The sequence below is a fragment of the Phalacrocorax aristotelis genome, chromosome W (assembly GCF_949628215.1).
Source record: "Phalacrocorax aristotelis chromosome W, bGulAri2.1, whole genome shotgun sequence".
Taxonomy (NCBI): domain Eukaryota; kingdom Metazoa; phylum Chordata; class Aves; order Suliformes; family Phalacrocoracidae; genus Phalacrocorax; species Phalacrocorax aristotelis.
Window position 1 is genome coordinate 7,912,590 of NC_134310.1, and position 20,862 is coordinate 7,933,451.

Sequence of the window (20,862 nt, forward strand, 5' to 3'; positions counted from 1 at the left end):
GGGAGGGGACAGACACCCCAAATTGAGAGGAAAAAATACCAAATTGAGAGCTATCAGCCCTTGAGCAAGGCACCAGGACCAGCACTCATACCAAGGGAACGCACACAGGAGGGCATAGGGCTGCCCCACTGATTAATGAGGCCAGCAGCTCGTCAGTACAATAAGGAGCAGCTGGGCCAGTAGCTACAAATAGCTTGAGGGCTGCAGGCTGGGTTAAGCCAGTCTTCTGTTCAGACCAAATTCTTGGGCTTTATGGAGCAGCAAATATCACGTACCAGCTTGGGGCAGGTAAAGATTCTTCAGGTGCTAAAGGGGTTGTTTTTGCTGTGGGCACTGTCAGAGCTGGTGTGGTAGATATCTGACCTTTCTCTCTCTGTCTAGGGGAGGCTGATTACCTGTAAGGACCCCTACTCCTTCTTTAGCAGGTTCCTGTTTTGGGTCTTTCAGCTGAGTGTTGTCAAGTACCTGGTAGGTGATGTTTCTGCTGCTGGAGGAGTTTGAGACCAAGGGGATGGGATGATAAAACCTTGAGACCAGTAGTTCCTTTGGCTTCTCTGCCAGATTATCCTCTCAGCTTTTTCAGTCTCTTCACTCTGCACGGTGCTCTGTGTGCTTCTCCTCTGCTTTTCTCCCCATCCTAGCTTTTGCCCTGTGCCTTGTTTGGTCTTGCCTTGTCCCCCATCTGCTAATGACTGTTGCCGTATTCGTGTGTCTCCCCTTCTCTGGGCCAGAAGAGATGGGAGGTCTCTGGGGCAAGGTACAATCTAAGTAGTCCTGTTTTACCTGGCTGAAGTTGGTCCCAACCTCATCACCACTCTGGGACACAACAGGGTTTAAGGGTTTCACTGAGGACTTTAGCTGGAAGTTATCACATAGCCTAATGTAGGTTTCTGTTGTTTGCAGCTGAAGATCCTTCAGAAAGCATCAGTCTGGATTGGACTTGTAGTCCCTGTGGAGACCGTTATTAGTAAAGTCTACCCTATCCAGCCTCCTACCAGGCCTGGAGGACTTGCCAAGAAGCCCTGGGAGAGACTAATGAGGCTCCTCCTCCCTATTGTCCCCACCAGGATCCAGAAAATCCTGGGCTACCTATCAGCAGATTGGGGCCAGAGCAACATGCCTAAGGGTAAGAGCTGGGGATTCCTGGAACACCTGAAGGCTTTGCAGCTAAGGAGCAAACAGCATGACATCAAAACACACTAGGTCTGGAGCTCCTGTGCTGGGCAGAAAGCTGGGAAGCACATGGATGTATGTGGTTTTGGGTTTTTTTTTTAAACTATGGTAGGGGTTGGAAGGGATGTCTGGAGATCATCTTGTCAAACCCCCCTGCTTGAGCAGGCATATTCTGTATGGGTTCATTCTGTATGGGTTGTGACTGTGCTCCTATGAATCCTTGCAGGGATCCCAGAAGCTCTGATCAACCCATCTAACAAAGCAAACACTGGGAAGGAGGAGGATGTATCTCTGGAGGAGCAGGAGTCCTGGTCTGTCATACTGGAGAAGGACCTGCCAGAGGATGACTCTGAGGACATCACATATGAGGTATGACATTCTGGCTGCTGAGCAGATTTGTTCCTCAGGGGCTGAGCAATTTGGAGATGACTGCCTTTAGCCTGTGTGCCCCTGGTAGATGGGGAGTGTCTACATTAATATGCAGAGGAGCCTGTGCAGGAAGCTGTAAAGTGGTCTCCTTTATTGTACATCCTTTGAGGGCTGCAGCCTGTCCAAAGATCACTTGAACACCACATCTTCAGTGTCTGAAAAGTATGGGTGCTCCACTTGTATCGTAATGCTGAAGTTTCCCTTTGGTTGATGTTCCTGCAAAGCAGCACCTCTGTCACCCTTGGCTCTGGCTCCCAGTGCTATCAGGAATGGGGCCAGTGAATCCCTCCTCAGACTGCCTCTTTCCTCCCCAGCCCTCAGATGCGGAAACAGATAGTGAGGAATTCAGCTTCCAGAATGACGTCGAGGGAGGCCTGGAGTTTGAAGGGCAGGATGATATCATTATACTAAGGGAACCATCAGGGCACCAGGTGAGTGGCCCTGCCCTGTGCTGGCTGCAGACTCAGTCTTGGGTACACTTGCAAACACTGGGCTGGAAGGATGTACTTAAGTCCTTTCTTCAGCTACAGAAGGAGAGGTTTCTGTGGCTATTCAGACTACTCTGAACTTCATGAGATCACTCGGGGGTCCTGTGCTACCCTTCCACAGGGGTGCAGTCTGGCCATGGCCCTTTCTCTGCAGGTGGAGGATGTACAACCTGCTGGGGTTAACACCACCCCAGAGCTGCCGGCTGCAAACACAGAGCTGGGAGCAGAGGATCCAGCTAAGCCCAGCAGTGGGGAAGATACCTCAAGTGTTGATAGTGCTGATGGAAAGCCAGAAGATGTGAGCAGTGGGGATAGCAGTGCTGAAGGTGGCTACAGACTGTGATGACAGCAGCAGTTTGTCACAGTAGGGGGTAAGGACTCCTCTGTGCTGAGCTATAATCCCACCCACCCTCCTTTAGTGTGGAGCAGGGGAGGCATCACAAGCTCAGAGGTATTTAATCCTGGAAGGATGTCCCCAGCCTTTGACATAGCTCTCCCTTCCCTTAGCTGCCAAGTGATCTAGAGAAGGGCTATAGGGTGTCTAGTTCTTCTCCCTGTGTGAGGAGATTACCTCAGTCCCTGTATGCTGTGGACGATGCTGGGTGTGCTCAGTGCTGTGGGCATCTTCACCCCTGAGTGACAGTACTGCCAAACACCAGCTGAGCATCTTGTGCCTGTACCCAGAGCAGCTGCCTCTGAACCAGAGCCTCTACCAGCAGGTGACCACGAGCCCATCATGACTCACTTGCCCAGACATCTTGTGCTTTAAAATGGGGAGGATCTGTGGCAAAGCCTTCAGCGCTAGCAGCTTCACATGGGGCCTCTCTAGACACATCTGCTGCCAAAGTACTGGTGGATATCCTCCCAATTCCCTTGAAGCTGGCGCTCAGCTGCCTGGCTTGGAGGGAAATGGAGGGTGAGAAAAGGTGCAGGGTGGGTTAGCTTGTACTCAGCAGCTCACACCCCCAGTGTCAATGTTGGCTGGCCGGTTATGGGTAAAATGTTCTGTGTTTTCTAGGACAAGCAGGGACCCTGATGCAAGGACCTGGACCTCTGCTGTGGCTGCAAAGTGCCTACTTCTCTGGGGTGACTATGTCCTTGAGTAAGCTGTCTAGTTATATGCTATGTTGATATTTGTTGAACTTTCTAATAAATCTACCCTATTTTTTCATGTGAATTGGGAGACAATTGGCTTTCAGTACCTGGAACTGGCAGGTTCTGCTTGTGCACCAGATGGCATAGATATACTGTTGTGGGGAGCCCAGGGTATGGGGCTGCCAGCTAGGCCTTGCCGTCTGATCCCTCCTGTGGAGAGGCTTTGGCATGGCTCCTGGGAGGGTGATGACTTTGGGAATGCTGAAGTGTGTGATGGGAAGGAGAGGGGTGCAGGCAGTGGAGCTGCATGGTCAGGCTCAGTGGAGCAGGGTTTCCATGTGGCAGCACCTGAGTGTGGCCATGCTGACTGGCCCCCAGATGTCCCTGGGCTGGCTGCAGAGGTGCAGGAAGGGTGCCTTAGCAGGATCTCCTTCCACATGCATGACACCTCCAGAAATATAGGAGGTAGCAAGTCTCTGCCCTTGGGATAAAACAGCCACCTTCATGTGGAGCCCATGTTGTATAGTGAACACTCATAGGTCTTTCATGTCCTTTCTGGCTTCTTTATACCCGGATGTTTCTGCACAGAGCTTTCTCCCACCACACAGATCCTACAGAGGACCTTGGCTCAGTAGAAGGTTTGAGCAAAGGGTGATTCAGGGTCTGAAAAGGCAGGCTAGGATCAGAAAGTGCCTCGAGTGACTTGAGATTGGCCAATACTTGATGTGTTTGGAACAAGTCACAGTACCTGAAGCTGCAAAAAGCAGTAAATATTCCAAATATGAGTCTAAAAATGGGAACAGCTCAGGGCTTTTGGCTCTCTTGCTCGGGGCTTGCCTGGAGGCTGTGTCTGATGGCACAGCTGCCTTGAGCTGGATTTGTGTGTGTATCAACTTGGACTAACAATGCTCAGACAGTTAAAAATAACTGGCATTCTGCAGCAGTGATGTTCTGCTGAACAAGCTGAGCTCTCAGCCAGGTCTAACCTGGATGGGCCAGGGCAGCTCTGCTCTGAACACAGCAGCTGACAGTCATTTCTGCTTACCAGCTCAGTAATATCTGTGCTTGACCCCTGCTACAGGCAAAGCCTCTTAAAAAAAAAAAAAAAAATCCTTCCCAGCTCTGAAGGGAGGGAGGTGTTGCGATGCCCTGAAGTTTTGTTCTTGTCTCCCACTTCATTCATATGGGCTGCAAGAAAGAGTGGGAGTTAAAAACCCCAGGTAGTTCAAAAGCAGGGTGGTAATGAGGATGGAAGTGTCCTTGCTCTCATTCCCTGCTGTGATCAGGGATGCTAATGTCTTTCTAATTAAAGATGGCTTCTTCTATCAAAAGCAGCTCTGGGGCACACTGTGCTCTGTCCAGCTTTTCCTGCTGGGCTACAGTGATTGTGCAAAGGTCTGCTCTGGCCAGCAGTGAATTGTTTAAAGGAAGAAATGTTTGTGCTTTAAACTCCTGGCTGGGTCAGGGCACCTTTCCTTAAGCTGCAGCCCTCAAACCCCTTCCTGGCACTCTAAAGCTGGCTTTCCCTGTACAGATCTGGCCAGAGACCTGGCACTGGCTTCTCCTGCCTCTGCTTCAATGGGGATTGTCTTAGACTGGGTAAAGCCATTTAGACCAGTTATTTGTGCACCATCTGTGTAGAACAGTCCTGAGTCATGAAGCTAAGTAGTTATAAAGGTGCTCAATATGCTTCCCCATGGCAATGTCTCTTTAAATGCAGGTGTGCCTCGTACCTGGCATTGTCTGTAGCTGCAATAGCACTGGTTTCATTGCTGCTCAATAGTAGCAAGATTTTTCTGAACATTGATAAAAGCTGATATTGCAACTCCTGGGTATTATATTGGGCTCTGCATTAATTCAGCTGCTCCTTGTTTGTGTTTGATAGCTCTCCCATTCTCTGCAGCCAGAGTTTTCAATGCAGAGATTAATAAAACATCCTTTCGTGGTACATAGCTAGGTAAGGGCTTTTTCTGAAATCTGTGCAGGCTTTTCCTGCTTGCTCCTGAGCTTTAGTATCACTGGATATGGAGATAAAGAGGAGGCTTTGTTCATTGTCTGGGTGCCAGGCTGCAGAGTGATTATGCCTTAAAATGTGGTGAGGAAGCAACTAGCATTAAATCTGGCTCTTTGAGCTCACCTGCAAATTAACTGTGTGCACCTGCCTGCAATGAGGGGCATGCCCAAAGCTTCCCAGAGACTTAAGTCCTGAAGAAGAGACCTCCTCAGACAAGCATGGAGGAAGAAAATGCCTTGGTGGACTGAAAAATAGCTGCAGAGCTGCTTTATCCCAAGGTCATCACCTTGAATCCAGCCCAAGTAGGTAGGTATTGCATGTTTGTATTGTCAGCAAGGTAGGGTGAAAGGAGGGAGCTGATGGTCACACTGCTGTCAGTGTGCAAAGGCTCAGCCCAGAGAGAGGCAGCCGATCGGCTGGGAGGTGCCTGAATGCTGCTGGTGGCCTGATGGGTGTCACCGCTGGCAGTGGATAATGGGTTCTGCAAGGATGTGAATGAACTGCTCTAAATACCTGCTTGCACATGGGCTTCATCTATTTGCAGAAGGATAAGGCTCATGCAGAAGAAATACATGTTGTTCCCCACATTGGTGGCTAAAAGGCCATTCGGGGCAGATCAGTGGTGCTCTAGCCAGCCTGTTTGCTGGGATGTGGTATTACAGAATCTGATGCTTTTTGAGGACTTAGCTCCTTTTTACAGCTGGTTGGAGCAGGGGGATTGAGGGCAGGGCATGGGAGGGATGGGAGAGTCTGTCCTTCTGCTAAAAGGCAAGAATCTGCTAAGCATCTTTAAGCATCTCTTCTATTCCTTTCCATTGTCCCTCTTCTTCACTGTCCTGGTCTGTGGTGGGGTGTTTTGCCTGTTTTTCCCCCTGGTGTGGGGAGGTAAAGTGCAAGGACATGTCCCAGGCCATGCAGGGTAGCTGCAGCCCAGCCCAGTTTGGGGCTGGGTGAGGTGAGGAGCAGCCTGATGGAGCAGGTTATTGAACTCCAGTTGGGTGGAGATGCTGAGTCCCTCTTAGCATCCTCTGTTCTGGGAAAAGGCCCAAGAGGGGATGCGGGATGCGCCTGGCTGAGCCTCTGCTATGCTTGGGCACAACAGTGTGCATTGTCCAAGCCCAGCTTTTGTGTTGTTCCCCCCCATCCTTCTCCTGGGTGGCAAAAGCTGGGCAGATAGGGTGGCCATGGTGAGAAGCAGGGTGTTGAGGCTGCAGTGGAGGGCTGTGGTGAGGAGCAGTTCCTTCCTCTGCCCTTGCACACACTAGAAATCTCCAGTAGCTGCTTCTTAGGCCAGGTTTCCCTGGCTCCTCCTGCAGACCAGAGGGGTTGGGATGGTGGGAACCACATAGGCTGAGGGCCCTGGAGCTGAAGTCTGCACCTTCCCCAGCCCTGGGGTCCATTTAGTCTCAGTGGCTTTGTAGGTGACACCAGGGCCAGTCCCATCTCCTTGGAAAGGGCCACCAAAGAGCAAACGAGGTGCTGTGAGAGACGGGTGGGAAGGAAGGGAATGGGGAGAGGGAGGGACATTGAGGGGCTAATGCACTGGGATGTAGAGGGATGAAGAGACAAACATGGCCCTTGAGGGAGCCTGAAGGGGTAAGTGAAGGTGACCCTGATGGTCAGGGTCCCCAGAGGACAAGTGGACCAAGCAGCCTGCAAAGGGCTCTGTGCTAGACCTATGATGAGGGAGTTGTGTGGGAAACAAATGGCTTAATTGAGGCAAAAATGATCATAATTATCATGAGTAAATCCAATTAGGAGCCATGGGTAGGTTACCTTGGGCCTGTCATTGGGAGCGCGGGGGGCTGGGGTGGTGCAGGAGCAGCCCCGCGGCTGGCACAGGCAGGGAAAGGGGGCGGTGGGTGCTCCCCGGGGCTGGCACTCGTTAGCATCCTCTCCTCCTCTGGCTGCTGGCTCTGTGCCTTGGACAGAGCCTAATTAGGATGGTGAAATGGATTTGCGAGGCTGTGCTCAGCAGAAGGGTGAGCCATTGGTAACCGGGCTGATGGGCAGAGTTGCAATTGCCTCCCGCAGAGCAGCTTCATAACAAATGCTGTCACTGTCGGCTGTTCAAAGTGGGTAATCAAGGGGATCAGAAACCCTATTTTGCTCTTTCCTACAAGGAGCAGAGAAAAATTCCTCCTGTTTTGTCTTTGAGGGGTGACCACTGGATTCCTCGTGTGCCTGGGGCCTGCGGAGGGGGGACATGCTTGGCTGCAGGGCCTTTGCCCTGGTATATTGGAAATAATAAGGTTAAATGTTAAATGTAATTTTAAAAATTACTAGGAGGCATGCCTTTCTCATCACATGCACACAACTGCCAGGGACTCAAAACACTCATTTTCAGCAAAATCATCTTTATGGGTCATAATTTTGCTTACAAAATTCTTTCTTCTATTTTGGGAAAACACAAAACCACAGAGTTTCTCTTCTCACCAGGCTTCTCTTTCCTGTTCAGTCTCCTGGTCCCCCCAGAACTGGTTATTCACACCACTCCATCAGTGAGGGGCAGGCACTGCACGCTACCTGAACCCAATCCCTTGCCTTTTCCAGCCTACCCCTGCTGTGCCAGCCCCGGGTGAGCCATCACCCTCCTGTGGGACTGGGACCCCTGGGAACAGGGACAGGGCTGGGCTTTGCAGCCAAGGGCTGCTGTGACCCTTATCTCTGTGCTGGGGCAGCTGTCAGAGCAAATCTGCACATCAGGGATGGCAGGATGGGTGCTGGGCTTTGGGACATCACTGTTCTTGGCCTGAGGAGTTTCCCTAGCTGCTTCAGCTGAAGGAAATGTTGCTGTGGGAGAGCTGCTGGTGTTACCACAGCTCCTCTGCTCCATAAACCTTTGCAAGGAAATGGCCCAGCATTTATTCTTCCTTCCAGCCCCAAGGGTGGAGTTTGCAACAGCTTTTGTGCACAACTGCTCTCTAAGGGACCCTACTGTGTGAAAAATAAAGTGAGCTTACGAGCCCCAGGAGATGTTGGGCTGCGGTGCTGTGCCTGGCATGGTCCCAGCTCTGCCCCAGCGAAACCAGTATCTCTGCCAGTGAGAGGAGCAGGCAGGTGGTACTGCAGTTCCCAGAAAGCATCAGGAGCAATCGAGGCCTGGGAGCCTCCCTCCTCACAGGCAGAGGGGGTTATTCAGGGGTTGCCTCTGCCCATCTTGCTCAGCCTCCCACCACCTCCACAGGAGACGAAAGCCCTCAGCGGTGCAGGTGGATGCCTGCTCTGTGCTGTCATCCATGTGAGGCTCCTGCCTGCAACTCCTGGCAGCTTGCAGCGATAATCCCAGCTTTACCTTCTCCATGCTGCAACAGCAGCTGGAACAAGGGAGACTTTGATATGCCCCTGGGGAACTCTGTATGAGCTCCAGGCAGTGCCAAGGGCTGTGTTGAGGATCTGGCTCTGCTCCATGATGCAGCCAGCAATGTCAAAGCACAGTAGCTGCCCTAAAACCAGCAGGTTTTACAGCTAGTGTTCCAGCTGCATGTCTGCATTGTCAAGAAATCAGCAACTGTCCCCATATCTGCTCATCTCATAAAGCTGTGGCCATTGTCATCACTGGATAAGGTACCTGCTCCTGCGGAATTAATTTATGCCTTTACTGAGGACACAGTGTGGTCCCAGTCACACACGGTGGTTTGGAGGCAGGGCTGTTGGCAGGCTCTGCTTTGCTCAGGGATGTGCGTGGTGAGACCCAGCCAGCCTGCCCTGAGGTACCCTTTGGGGATTTCATTGTTGCCAATGAGGGTTTTTTGTCAGGGCTGATTGCTGTTCCCAGCAGTTTATCCAGATCTTAAAGTCCAAGGATGCCTTGGACCAACTAATCAGTGTTTTAGCCCTGAGCTGGGCACACAGCCCCCTTGTTGCGAAGAGGGCTGATTCCAAGTGTATAACTGGGAGCAGATTATTAGCGATATGGTGCTCCTGGCCATCACCAACGCTAGAAGCAGAGCCATCACCTAGGAGGTGCACAGTTTCCAGGCCAGATATTTTTGGCTTATGTGTGCTCTGAACGTTGAAGTTTTCCAAAGGCCTTGGGCCAATATTTGTGCTGCTGCCCTTGTAGTCTCCTGAACAAGAGCCAGGCTGTTGGTCACAGCTGGGTGACACAGAGAAACCGGTGCTGTACTGGATGCTGTGGCTGGGCTGATGTTTAGCTGGGAGATGGAGACCCAAGGCCTGGAGACCTACTGCATGTCACACTGTGACCCCCCACGCTAATGGCCACGTTCAGCTGAACTGGGAAATGAGCTGTGCCTCTCCCATGGTGCTTGTGGTGTGTGTCTTTCTAGCTTAACCCCCAGTGAAAGCTCTTGAAAACAAAGATGGGAAGGAGAGCATGCTGTGAGCATTAATATGCACATACATTAAGTGTGTGACTCACACAAGAAAGGAGAGTAATTTTCAGGTCCGATTAGCTTCATCCATGCACTCTCCAAAGCTCTCTGTATTTATTCATATTTCATTTAGGGTGCTGCAAGACATTAGCTTAGAAAAATGGGAGGCGACAGGGAAGGCTGCAAGCCAAGGACGGCTCCCATCCCAACCCCACGGTGGTAAGGAAGGACAAGGTCCTTGCCAGTGAGCCGATCTGCTGGAGTGAACACCTGATTTCCCGGTGGCTGTATGGGGTGCAGAGGAGCCCAAAGGGACCAAGGATTGCACAGATTTCCTTGGAGTGCCCTAGATCTGTCCATGGGGGAAAAGGCACCTGCATCTTCAGTTCAGGGCACCAACAGGGCTAAAGCGTAGATCACCACCCATCCCCACCTTGCTCTGACAGCCCCTTCTCCCCAGGGACCTCATCGGTAGCTGTGGGTGCTTCTCTGACTGCAGCAGGTGACTCATCCTCCTGACGTGTCCCCATATCTCAGGCCCCAAAGGGAGGGGAGATCTGGGCATGGTGCCTGCAGCTCTGCGATGTGAGGGGGCGGGTGAGGCTGCAGGTCGTTGCTTTGTCCCCAGTGGGCTTTCTGTTCATCTCATCCTCGCTGGCCATGCCCCCCTCGCTGCGATCGATTGGTGCTCCCAGGGGGTCCAGGCACCTGCCCCAGGCTGGCATTCTTGCAGAGCACGGAGGAAGTGGGCAGTCTGACAGCACCTCAGTGCCTCTACTTCTTAGCAGCTCCTGGCTTTATCACCAAAAACACTTTCCCAGGAGGAGCCTACAGCCAAGGAAACTTCATGCCCAGAACAGCTCTGGGGAAGTAGGGGCTTCTCTTGCTGTTTTCACTCATAAGTTAGTGTTGTCCCTGGCTGTAGCTCACTTGCAGACCGGAGGCCGTGAGCTTTGCACAAAGGATTGAAGCAGTCTGGTTCCTGATGTCCAGGCAGCAAAGGGGTGTCTTGAGGACAGGGATTTCATCCCAGGGTTGAATAGCCTGAGGTGCACACAAGGGCTTGGGGACGGTGAGGGAACAGCAGGCGCTCGGCAAGCACCGTGTGTTTCTCTTAAATGCAAGCAGCCCAGAGGCAGATGTCCTCCCAACAGCCATGCATCATTCATGCAGGAGTGCTCCCCATCTGATAAATTGTATTAGAGAGACAAGAAACAATGGGGCTTTTAATTATAGAAAAAATTACCAAGGATTAATGACAGCAGCATAGTGATGGATTATTGTTACTCCTAAAGTTTAATAAAGCTTTAGTAGCTTTTGTCAGATGCGGGCAGCGATGAGACAACACTTCCTTGGGTGTCTACTTAAGCTGTAGTGCACCTCTGCTGCTTCATCCTGCTCTCTTCCTCTCTTCTGCACTGATGAGATACGTTTGGGAGCTTCCAGAAAATGCAGGGGCTTGACTGGATGAAGTCTCTGTGAGGTTCATTATGAGAAGGGACAGGGCACTGGACTGAGCAAGACAATGCTGCCCATGGGGAGCCATCAAGGTGGAGCAGAGCCTGGAGGTGGGATGGGCCCTGCGAGGTGGAGCAGGGGCAGCTTGGCTCAGGATTACCCGGTCATTGGATGATGTGGACGTGTCCCTCAGGCTCATGTGATCTGAGTGGAGACGTTGCTCCCCACAAACCACGTGCCTTCACAGCCCCCTGTGTGGGTGCAGTGGCCCCTGACACACAGCTCCAGCATCAGCTTCTTTGTACCTGGGCCTTTCTGAGCAAAGGATCAGGTCCCCATTAATGATAGAATGGTTTGGCTTGGAAGGGACCTTTAAAGGTCACCCCATCCATGAGCAGGGACATCCCCAACTAGATCAGGTTGGTCGGAGACCCGTCCAACCTGACCTGGAATGTTTCCAGGGATGGGGCATCTCCCACCTCTCTGGGCAACCTGGGCCAGGGTTTCACCATCCTTATCATAAAAAACTTCTTCCTGCTTCCCAGACTCAGAGAAACCCCTGGCCTCCTTTTCTGCCTCCCAGCAGCCTGGTGAGCCGGGCATGGGGTTGCCCTGCCTGGGGTCCAAGTTTAATCTGCTTAGAAGACACTAACAGAGCCGGCGGCTTGGGAAAATGCAGAAGATGGCAATAGCTTCCCATTGCCTGCAGCCCTAATTATCCCCCCTGCCAAGGAGGCTGGCTGGGCAGCGCAGGCAGGGCGGCTGGCGCTGACAGCAGCTGCCACCAAGCAGCCCGCCGGCAGCAAGGATGCAAACACAGAGTGACAGGAGGGTGAGAGCTGTGCGGGGGGCATGGGAACGGCCGGAGCTGTCACCAGAGAGGTGAGGCGGAGTGAGCTGTGCCAGCCTGCAACCTCGTGCTGTCCTTCCTCCTCCCTTTTCTGCAGGATGCTTGAGTGCTTGGTGGTGGAAAATGCAGGTGAGGCTGGGTTCTAGCATGGTCTGCCCTGGGGGACTGACCATCACTGCAGGGAGAGGAGAGCATTGCCCCATGGGTGCTGAGCCAGCCTCTTCCCTGCTGCATCACCCCAGGCAGCCCTGGCATTGGTAGCTGCCCCACACAATTGCCCTTGTGCTGGGAACTGGGCTCGGGGCCCATGTGATCTGTGCAACAGCCCCAGGTGCAGCAATGTGCTCCTTGAGCAGCACTGAGTACCCATGCACTGCTGCGCCCCCGGCAGCACCCCTTCCTCCCGCAGTACCCCGGCCCTGTGCCCAGGTCTTTCCCAGGAACTCCAGCACACGGCAGGAGGAACCCAAGGTTTGGTCCAGGATTTACCCTGGAGCAAAGCAGAGGACTGGCACAGGGCGAGGGTTTAGAGCAACCTTGAATTCACCGTGATTTAGTGGTGGAGCAGGCAAAGGGACACAGTCTCCTGACAGGCTGGAGTGTGCTTGGCCTGGGTCACTTGGTCTCCGGCCTGTTCCCCCAGCAGGGTCTGGACAACCCAGCCCCGGTGTCCCTGTGTGCTGGGGGGTAGCCAGGGGTGGCTGGTGGGGAAGATTTAACAGTCCAACCTGTCTAATGCTGGATTAATAATTCATTGTGCAAGGCAGGGTGCAGCGATCTTCGCCCCCTCTCACATACTAAGTGCTGCAAGGTGCAGAGAGCTGTTGTGAGCATGACGAGCAGGGAAGGGGTCAGGATGGTGGGGACGGCCATGGTGGAACTGCGGTCCCTGGGGAACAGCTGCCCCTCTCCTGCTGACACTGCAGTGCAGTGTGCCAGGAGCTCGATGCTGCAGGGCGAAACACCTTCGGGCAGGGAGGCGTGGGGAGACGAACATCCCTGGATCCGAGTGCCAGGTAGAGGTCTTGTTTCCAAACAGTTTTTCCTTCCATCGAGGACGTGGGTGGATCTGTTGCCTGCCAAAGTGAGACACTAATAACACTGGCCGGGTGCCAGGTGCAGCATCAGTTCTTACTCCAGCACTGATGCTCCCCAAAATGCTCCCACAGCTGCACTCTGTGCCAGTCCCCCACCCCGCAGACCCTCTGGGAGCCCCAGAGGGTGCATAAGAGCAGCCCCAATTGCACAGACCCCAGCGCTGAGTTAGCAACAACTGAAGGAGAGCTTTTCTCCTCCAGACCCCGAGGCACTTGCATCTGGACGAGGCTGCCAGTGGTGCTGTAATTACCTACCTGGCTGCAGGCAGCCTTTATCGATGAAGCCAGTTCCCACAGTGTCAAGCTTCAAGCCCTGGAGCCATGTTCAGCCCCAAAGCATCACTTGCCGTTGGGGCAGCCAGGGCACCCCGGCACATACTCCTTGTCCCTGCAGTGGCCAGAAGGGATGAGGGTTATTCTGGTGGGTGAAACATGGCTAACACTGTGGAGCTTCATGCATGGGCCAGAAGATACTCTCAACATCTGGAAACACCTGGATTCCCCAGGGGAGAAATAGCCATCTTCAAACTAGTGTTGGCCAATGCCCCTGGAGACCAACACACAGATGGGGGATGATCCTCCTGGCAAATTTTAAGCCATTTCCTATTAAAGCATTTCCTCTTTAAAACCTATTTCCTAACCATGACAGCCTCTCTGTCCTTCAGAAACCCAGGGCTTGGATGGGCAGAGCGACGGTGCTAAGCTGGTAGGTAATATCGTGCTCGTCAAAGAAAAGTTAGTTTCCCAAGTCTTCCTGGTTACTAAAGAAGACGTCAGCTATCTTCCATCCCAAATTAGACCTTATAGACCCACCTGGCTTATGAATCAGCTTCACCATCACTGCACACCAGCGTAATTTGTCTTGTCTTTCAACATAATGGCTCCCATCCCACTCAGAGGACATGGAGCAAAAGTAGGCAGCCAAAAAAAGCAGGACCCTGTCTGCTGGACTCAGCAGAGCAGTAGAAGACAGGGACAGGGGAGTTTCCTCCCTCACCATTTGAGTTCATATCCTGGATGCAGTACACGTGGGAAGATGGAGAAAATTGTGGGGATTGGCACCTTGTCACGGAGTGACCTTGAACCATGAAAGGGACTAAAAATGGCATGTCCCTCCCAGCAGCCCGGGTGGGCAGAGACAGGGCAGAGCAGAGTGCTGAAAACCTTGAAAGCCTCCGATAAGAAAACCGCCGGAGAAGTGCGTTGTCACCACTGTCACCTGCCAGCTACCGCTGGACGCAGCAGTGCAGGAGAGGGGCCGGGCAGCTGCCTGCTGGGAGGGAGGACGTCACTGAGCCCAAGCCGGGGTGCAGGTGGTCTCCCCTGCATGTTTGGCACTTTCAGTCAGCTCCTTCCAGACAAGAGGAAAAGCCTGGCCATAGCTGGGGACATGTCCCCGAGCAATTTACTCCAACATGCAGCTTTTCTCCCAAGATGGTGTCTTGCGGAGTAACCAGTGGATCAGAAGCGCTGCCTAATTGAGCGTGAGACCTAAATGGGTGAGGAGCACATCCCCTGGCCGATGGCCTCAGCAGCCGCTGGGTCCCAGCTGCTCCTGGGTCCCCAGCCCAGGCACTGAGCTCCCTCCTGTCTGCGCTGCCAGCACCCAAGTTTAGCGAGCGTGCTGCGTACCTGCAGCACCCCGGTGCAAGAACCTGGTGAGGGCCATCCCACAGCGGAGACAGGCACGAATTTGGGGGATTTTATTGCCACTGTGCTATATGCTCCACTCGTGCAGTTCTGCTCGGACTGGCTGGGGACAAAACTGCCACGACTCGTCTGCAACGGCCCCATCCCCGACCGCGAACAGGCAGCTCGCAGAGCTGCCAGCAGACACAGCCATGGCTTGAGCTGATGAATTAAGGAGAGGTGAACCTGGTCTACCTGCATTAAGTGTGAAGACAGACGCCGGAGTCGCAGAGGCATGGGGCAGAGAAGGCACCGGGGACGGTTTCTGTCTAGCAGGTGCAAATGGTGTGTTTGCCGTCTGCGGCACGGCAGTGCCTGGAATCCTAATCGCCTGCAAAGCAGCTCTAATGATATTTGGAAATGAGCTTGGAGCTGCCGGGAGGGATTCGATGCCGCTCTCAGATAAAGGCAGGCAGGACGCGCGCACAGGGAGGGCGAGGGAGGCGGGGGCGGGGAGCGCATTTTGCACGATGCAGTCGAGTGAAGGGAAATGTGGGCTGAATTTCATCAAGAGCAATTTCCTAGCGGGGAGGGAGCGAGCAGGCAGTGGAGCAGCCGCCCCCAGCTCTCCAACGGCAGGGAGTGCTGGGACCCCGCCGGGCACAGCTCGGCATGAATCCCTGCACTTGTTCAGGGATGAAGAGGCTACCTTGGACCCTTCCAGCAGCCTCTGCCACAAAGAGGGGAGGTAAAACAGGTGGCATCTTACAAAAAACTGCTGTGCCAACACTGCTCATCACCCCTTCTCCAGCAGCAGGAGGGCCACACTACCCCGCAATGATGTCCAAGCACACCCAGCCCATGTCTTGGCCAGTTCTACTGCAGTGATCGCAGCAGTGCTGCCAGGTCCCCTCCACCCTGTCCTGCACCCACTCACAAGTGGAGCCTCAGTGGCTCTGCACAGACCAGAGCAGAGGCTCCGTGGTGTGGGGGCCATCAGGTGGCCTGGCCCAGCACAGATGTGCTGGGTGGACGCGCAGCAGCACACAGGGCCTTGAACCAGGACAAGAAAAGGGGAAAAAAAATCACAGCATGGCATCGGCAGCTGCTGGATTTGCTCCTTGAGCAAGGATGGCATCTGCCACCTCCGAGCAGAGAGCCTGCAGGCTGCCTGCACTGCTGTTACAGAGCCTCGGCCAATGCTTTAGGAAGGGACGTGTGTGGCCCGTTCACTCTGGTGCAGAATGACTGCAGTGCTGACTTCCATGTGTGCCCAGCACTTGGGGTACCCCCAAGGGCTGCGGTGCTATAGAAATGTCTACTTTGGGTTTGTCAGCAGAGCCAGGTAGGTTGTGGGAAGCATTTGCAGTGGCCATGCCCAACTTGCAGCCTGTCCTCCCCCACAGCCCAGCCACCATCTCCCCAAACGCCCTGAGCCACAGGTAGCCCCAGGGATGCACTGCCGCTGTGGCCGGCTGCACTCAGAGCTGGATTTAGAGCCTGAAATTTCCTGCTCCCCACTGCCTTTGGGTGAGGTGGGTATCCCAGCATGAGGCAGTTCCTCGGGCTTCCCCACCCCAGGGACACCCCCCCAACCCCACAGTGTCACTGCGCCACTCCCACCATGCTGAGCTGCTCCCAGCCCCACCAGTGGCTGGGGGTCCTTGGGGACACAGAAGGCTCTGCAGTCCTGCCTGGCTGGGCCAGCAGCAGAAAAGCCACTCTGGAGTTGAAGATCACAGGGGGAAGGAGGAACTGGGGCACATCCACAAGCAGTCATTCCTCTATTAATGTATCCTGGTACCTGGAGCACCTTGCTGGGTTAGCAGGGCAAACAGGAAACCCCCAGCTGCCATGGTGAGAAAATGGGCTGGGCAGTGCCAGCCCCATCGCTGACGGAAGTAAATCATCAGCCATGGGCTCTGGACTTGGCTGCCAGCTGCAGTGGGGCCAAGAGCTGAGCACCGGGGATGGGCAGCTCCAGAAGGCAAGTGCACAGGACCCAGAGCACACACGTTTCTATGCCGGGCATCAATCAGCGCCTTGAGCATAGGCAGGTGTTGGGACCTGGGTGCTGTGCAAGCTCTCCTGCCCCCCAACAAAGCAGCTGCAGAGGTGGTGAAACAGGCAGAATCTTGCAAAAAAACTGCTGTGACAACACTGCTCATCACCCTGCAGAAGCGATGGCCTGGCAAAGGGGACCTGGGGCAGGCTGAGCCCCACTGTCAGCATCATGCCGGGTGGCCATGGGAGAAATGCAGCCTGTGCTGCAGAACTGGAGATAATTGGCTTTATCCTTCTTTGGATAGGGAGATAGGTATGCTGGTTTTGTGCATGCAAAGCTGCTGCTGAAGCCAATTGGCACTGGTGTTCAGTGGCTTTGCAAAACTGGGCCATGGACCTTAAAAAGAGTTTTGGGGAAATCCTCCTTCTGTGGAAGTTTGTCACCTTGGGCTGACTTCACTGCCAGAAGTGACACCTTGACCCAGACACGGTAAAAGGGCTCACTTAGGGGTTGCTAAAGGCAGCCAGCAGCAAGGGAGGTGAGCAGCCAAGCACCAGTTCTCACCATCTCCTCTCCACTGTCACTGGAAGCCCTGGCAGTTGGAGGGGGGGAAAGGTCCCTCTCCGTCCTGCTCAGATTAAAACCTTTCGCCTGATGGTGTTTCTGCTGGGGACAGCTCAGAACAGCAGGTGCTTGGCCAAAGAAACTTTCTCTGTAGTTACCAAATATTTATTAAAAGTAACTAGGATTAGTCATCGGCTCAGGCTGTGTTTGTAGAGCAGGTGCATATGTCCGGTGCTTTGTAGGTAAATACAAGGGTGAGATGGCTCCCTCAGGGGTTCATGCTCTGAAGCAGATCAAAACTGCAGACAAAGAAACATTGGGGTCAGGGCAGAGTGAGTCGGAGAAAATGGGCTTTGTAGGTGGAACAACACCAGCTCTGTGCAGAGGTCACATACGACACTTGCGGTACAGCAGCAACCCTGCCCTGAGCTCCCCAAACCCCAGGAGCGGGGACAGCGGGCCATGCCCCTCCATCTGCCTGCTGAAGTCATGCCTGAGTGGCATGGGTGGGAGGGAGGCTGCATTTTGGGGTGCCAATGGGGGACCCAGTCAGAGCCAGAGCCCATGGGACCTCGCAGCCAGGCAGCATAGGGGCCCAGCCTGGCAGGTCCCTGGGACAACGTTGCTCCAGGCTGGGAACCTGCCGATGGAGTGGGGCTCCTTCTGCCCTTCCAGCTGGAGGAGAGGACAACATAGGCTGGTGTCCCCGGGGCACCCAGGGCCTTGCTGCCTCCGACCATGCGGTGTCACTCTCCACTTGTATTTGGGTCTCTGCAAAACCTCCGACCAGCACATCTACAAGAGGGGGAATAACCCCCCCATGCGCCCCAGGAGCTGTCGGGCACCCAGGAAAGAGGCACCGTGACATGTCCCAGGGCAGGGCTCGGTGCCGGAATCTTCCTCCCTGGGGGAACGAGTCCTGGGGATGGTGCTGTCTCCAGAGCCTGTGGTTTGGCTGGCTCTGCTGCTGGGGCATTTGGGGCTGGGGGTGTCTGGGCTGCCATCCAGCCATGCCCTGGGGATGGTACCCTGCCAAGAGCAGACTGGCTCCCTGGTATCCCTGAGCCCTTACAGCATTGGTCCAGTGCCAAAGGGGCACTTGGTGAGCTACCCATCCCCCCAGTTTCTGCAGGGTCAAACACTGTCTCTTCTGGATCCACCTGGATCATGAGCCATCCAGCTGGCTCCTTCTAGGAGTTAATCGAGGTTTCTATTAGTCAAAATTAATGGCCACCAAGAGTCTGTAGTCATCACATGGCTCCCACCGCTGCATCCTCTGGGCGGGGGGGGGGGGAATCACTGGCTGTCACTGGAGCTGGCAGAGCCAGAGTGCTGCATTTGAGCTGGCAGGGGACCAGCGCATCCAGCGGCCCTGGGGCTGGCACAGACCCCCCGGCCCCCCAGCAGGCAGGGAAAGACCCTGGCCCCTGGGTTCAGCAGGGAAAGCTGCCTCCCTCTGCCATGGGAAGGCAATGTGGGGGCAAAAGGGAGTTTACCTCTCTGTTTATTGGATTTTTATTCTTTCCTGGGCACGTTTCAGCCAAAAACTGTTTGGGATTTTGAGCATGTGCCAGAGCAGCTGTGATTTTTTTTTTTAATTTCTCTCTCACTTTTTTTTTTTAATCATTTTGCTGAGTCTGTGTGAAAATGCCCCAGAAAGCAGTAAAACTTGTCAAGACACTCCCAGCGCTGGCTTGCTTGGAACAGCACCTCCAAAGGAGGAGACCCTCCCTGAAGCATGGCACGCCAACAGCCCCAGCCCCAGGACCCTGCTACTTCTGTCCCCCCGAGCTGGGGACAGGGCCACCTCAAAGCAGGAGGTGACATTTGTGTTCCCTTCTGTTCACAGGGGACAGCTGTGACCCAGGGGGCCCTACTGCATCCCCAGTCCCGATGCTGAGCAAGAGGCAGAGTTTGGAGCAGTGTGGTTTATGGGTCCCCATCCTCACTATGTGGGGGAATATTTTGTGCAGGGCCAGGTCTTTGAGATGGGTGACAGGTGCAGGTAAAGTCCAGGGGACCTAAGGAAGGGACCAGGTCCCACCTCAGCATCCCAAATGCCAAGGCCCCTGGCAGGGAGCAGGCTCTGGGTGCACAGAGGAGGACAGGGAGCCCAACCTCTCCCCTGTCTCCTGGCATAGGTCCATTTTGATTAATGCTCATACTGAAGCCAATTTGATTTAATTGGAGAGCAAGACCTAGGGCCTAGGGACCTAGGGCCACGGCCCCGTGGGCTTCTCTGATGGCCAGCACAGGGCTGCAGAGCTCAGGCTCGGGGAAGCAGACCTGTTAAGCTCAGCCTGGCACCTTTTCCCCGCATCTTTGGTCTGTTCTCGTGTTAAAGCCCAAAGTGATGCTAAAGGAGCATCAGAGCTAATGGGAGGAGGGGACAGCAGGGCACACCCGGAGGGGGAGCCGGGCTAACCTAAAACCCACATCACGGGCTTTAGTCACAACCTGCCTCTTTCCTTATCCTGGGCCAACGACTTGTCTGTGCCTTGGCTTCCCCCAAAGTAAAGTAATGGTATGAAGGGGACACAGTGAGACATAAAAAACTTGGTTTTCTGGTGAGGGGCTTGGAAAGGGGACAAGGAGAAGGTGGTCCCATCCAACATGGGCTTCCCCAGCTCCCCCACTGCACTGCGAGCACCCTGGCCCCCCAAAATCAACTCTAACTGTGGCCAACATGCAGGAAAGTATCTTCCATCAGACAAAATCAGATCAGCGCTTGGCTCCCAGCAGCTGGAGCATGAGCCGCATGGATGAAGCAATTCCCCCTGTCCCTTGATTAATAACAAGGCAGGCCTGCAGAGCGAGGGCGGGGGTGATGCTGTTTAATTGACTCTGTGTTTTTGAAACAGCAGCTTAATGACTACGTTCAAATTAGCCAGAATCCCCTTTTCATCCTGGGGAATTGCAATGAAACGTGGATTGCTCTGGCACCCCCTCCACTCCAGCCTCTTAAAAATACTTCTCCAACTAAACCAGCTGTATTTCTCATGCTTGGGTTTTTCACTTTTTATTAAGCAGATACATTGTTATTGTTTAAAACAGCAATGAAATTCCTTCACACCCATGTAAATCTCCTGGTTTTAACTGCAGATCTGGGGATGAAACTCAAATGGGAAAGCCTGAGACACTTGTGCCTGCAATTAAATTATAAATCCACATCCCAGAGCAAATGAGCAGTAGGAGGCAGCCAGAAATCTCCATCAGCAGAAGAGCTGGGCTGCAGCAAGGGATGGAAGTTGCAAGTGGAAGTGATAAGGCACCCAAGCTAGGAGAGCTGTTGGCATTTCTCCCGGCAACATCCTGCACAAATGGAGCCAATTCAGGCAAGAACGTCTAATAGGGGAGCCCATGGCATTAAATCAGCCTGGGATTCAGTGCTGCGCCCTGCTCCTTACCCCTGATTTCTTCCCTCAGTTTCCCCATCTATAAAATGGAGGACATGCTGCCAAACCCTGCTTGAAAACCACTGTCAGATGCAGAAAATGTAACTGAATCGCTCAGGTGATGCTTGTCGGCTGTCACGCAACAGATCAAGGGCACAGGACACTCTGCTTCAGCAGCCCATGTCCCCTAAGCCCTGTGACCAGGAAGGCTCATGCAAGCCTGGACCAGGCAGTGATGAATAGAGAAGAGCAACAAATCTGCCCTGGAAGGAAGTCAGACCTAACAAGGGAATCGGCCCCTCTCATCCTCAAAGCCTAAGTAGCCACA

The 20,862-nt window shown here is 53.8% G+C and overlaps 1 protein-coding gene across 1 annotated transcript; it reads left to right on the plus strand.

Moving 5' to 3' along the window:
- The first annotated feature begins 252 nt into the window (after positions 1 to 252).
- Positions 253 to 2,433, plus strand: LOC142049734 (uncharacterized). The gene is made up of 6 exons (XM_075077667.1): positions 253 to 288; positions 382 to 468; positions 904 to 1,126; positions 1,400 to 1,542; positions 1,917 to 2,033; positions 2,245 to 2,433. The coding sequence occupies exons 1-6, from the start codon at positions 253 to 255 to the stop codon at positions 2,431 to 2,433; spliced, it is 795 nt and encodes a 264-aa protein (XP_074933768.1).
- Positions 2,434 to 20,862: the final 18,429 nt, after the last annotated feature.

Coding starts and splice junctions, on each gene's coding strand:
- LOC142049734 (XM_075077667.1), top strand. CDS start 253: ATGGAGCAGCAAATATCACGTACCAGCTTGGGGCAG. Junction 469..903: donor TGAGTGTTGTCAAGTACCTG/GTAGGTGATGTT, acceptor TGTTGTTTGCAG/CTGAAGATCCTTCAGAAAGC. Junction 2,034..2,244: donor GGGAACCATCAGGGCACCAG/GTGAGTGGCCCT, acceptor CTTTCTCTGCAG/GTGGAGGATGTACAACCTGC.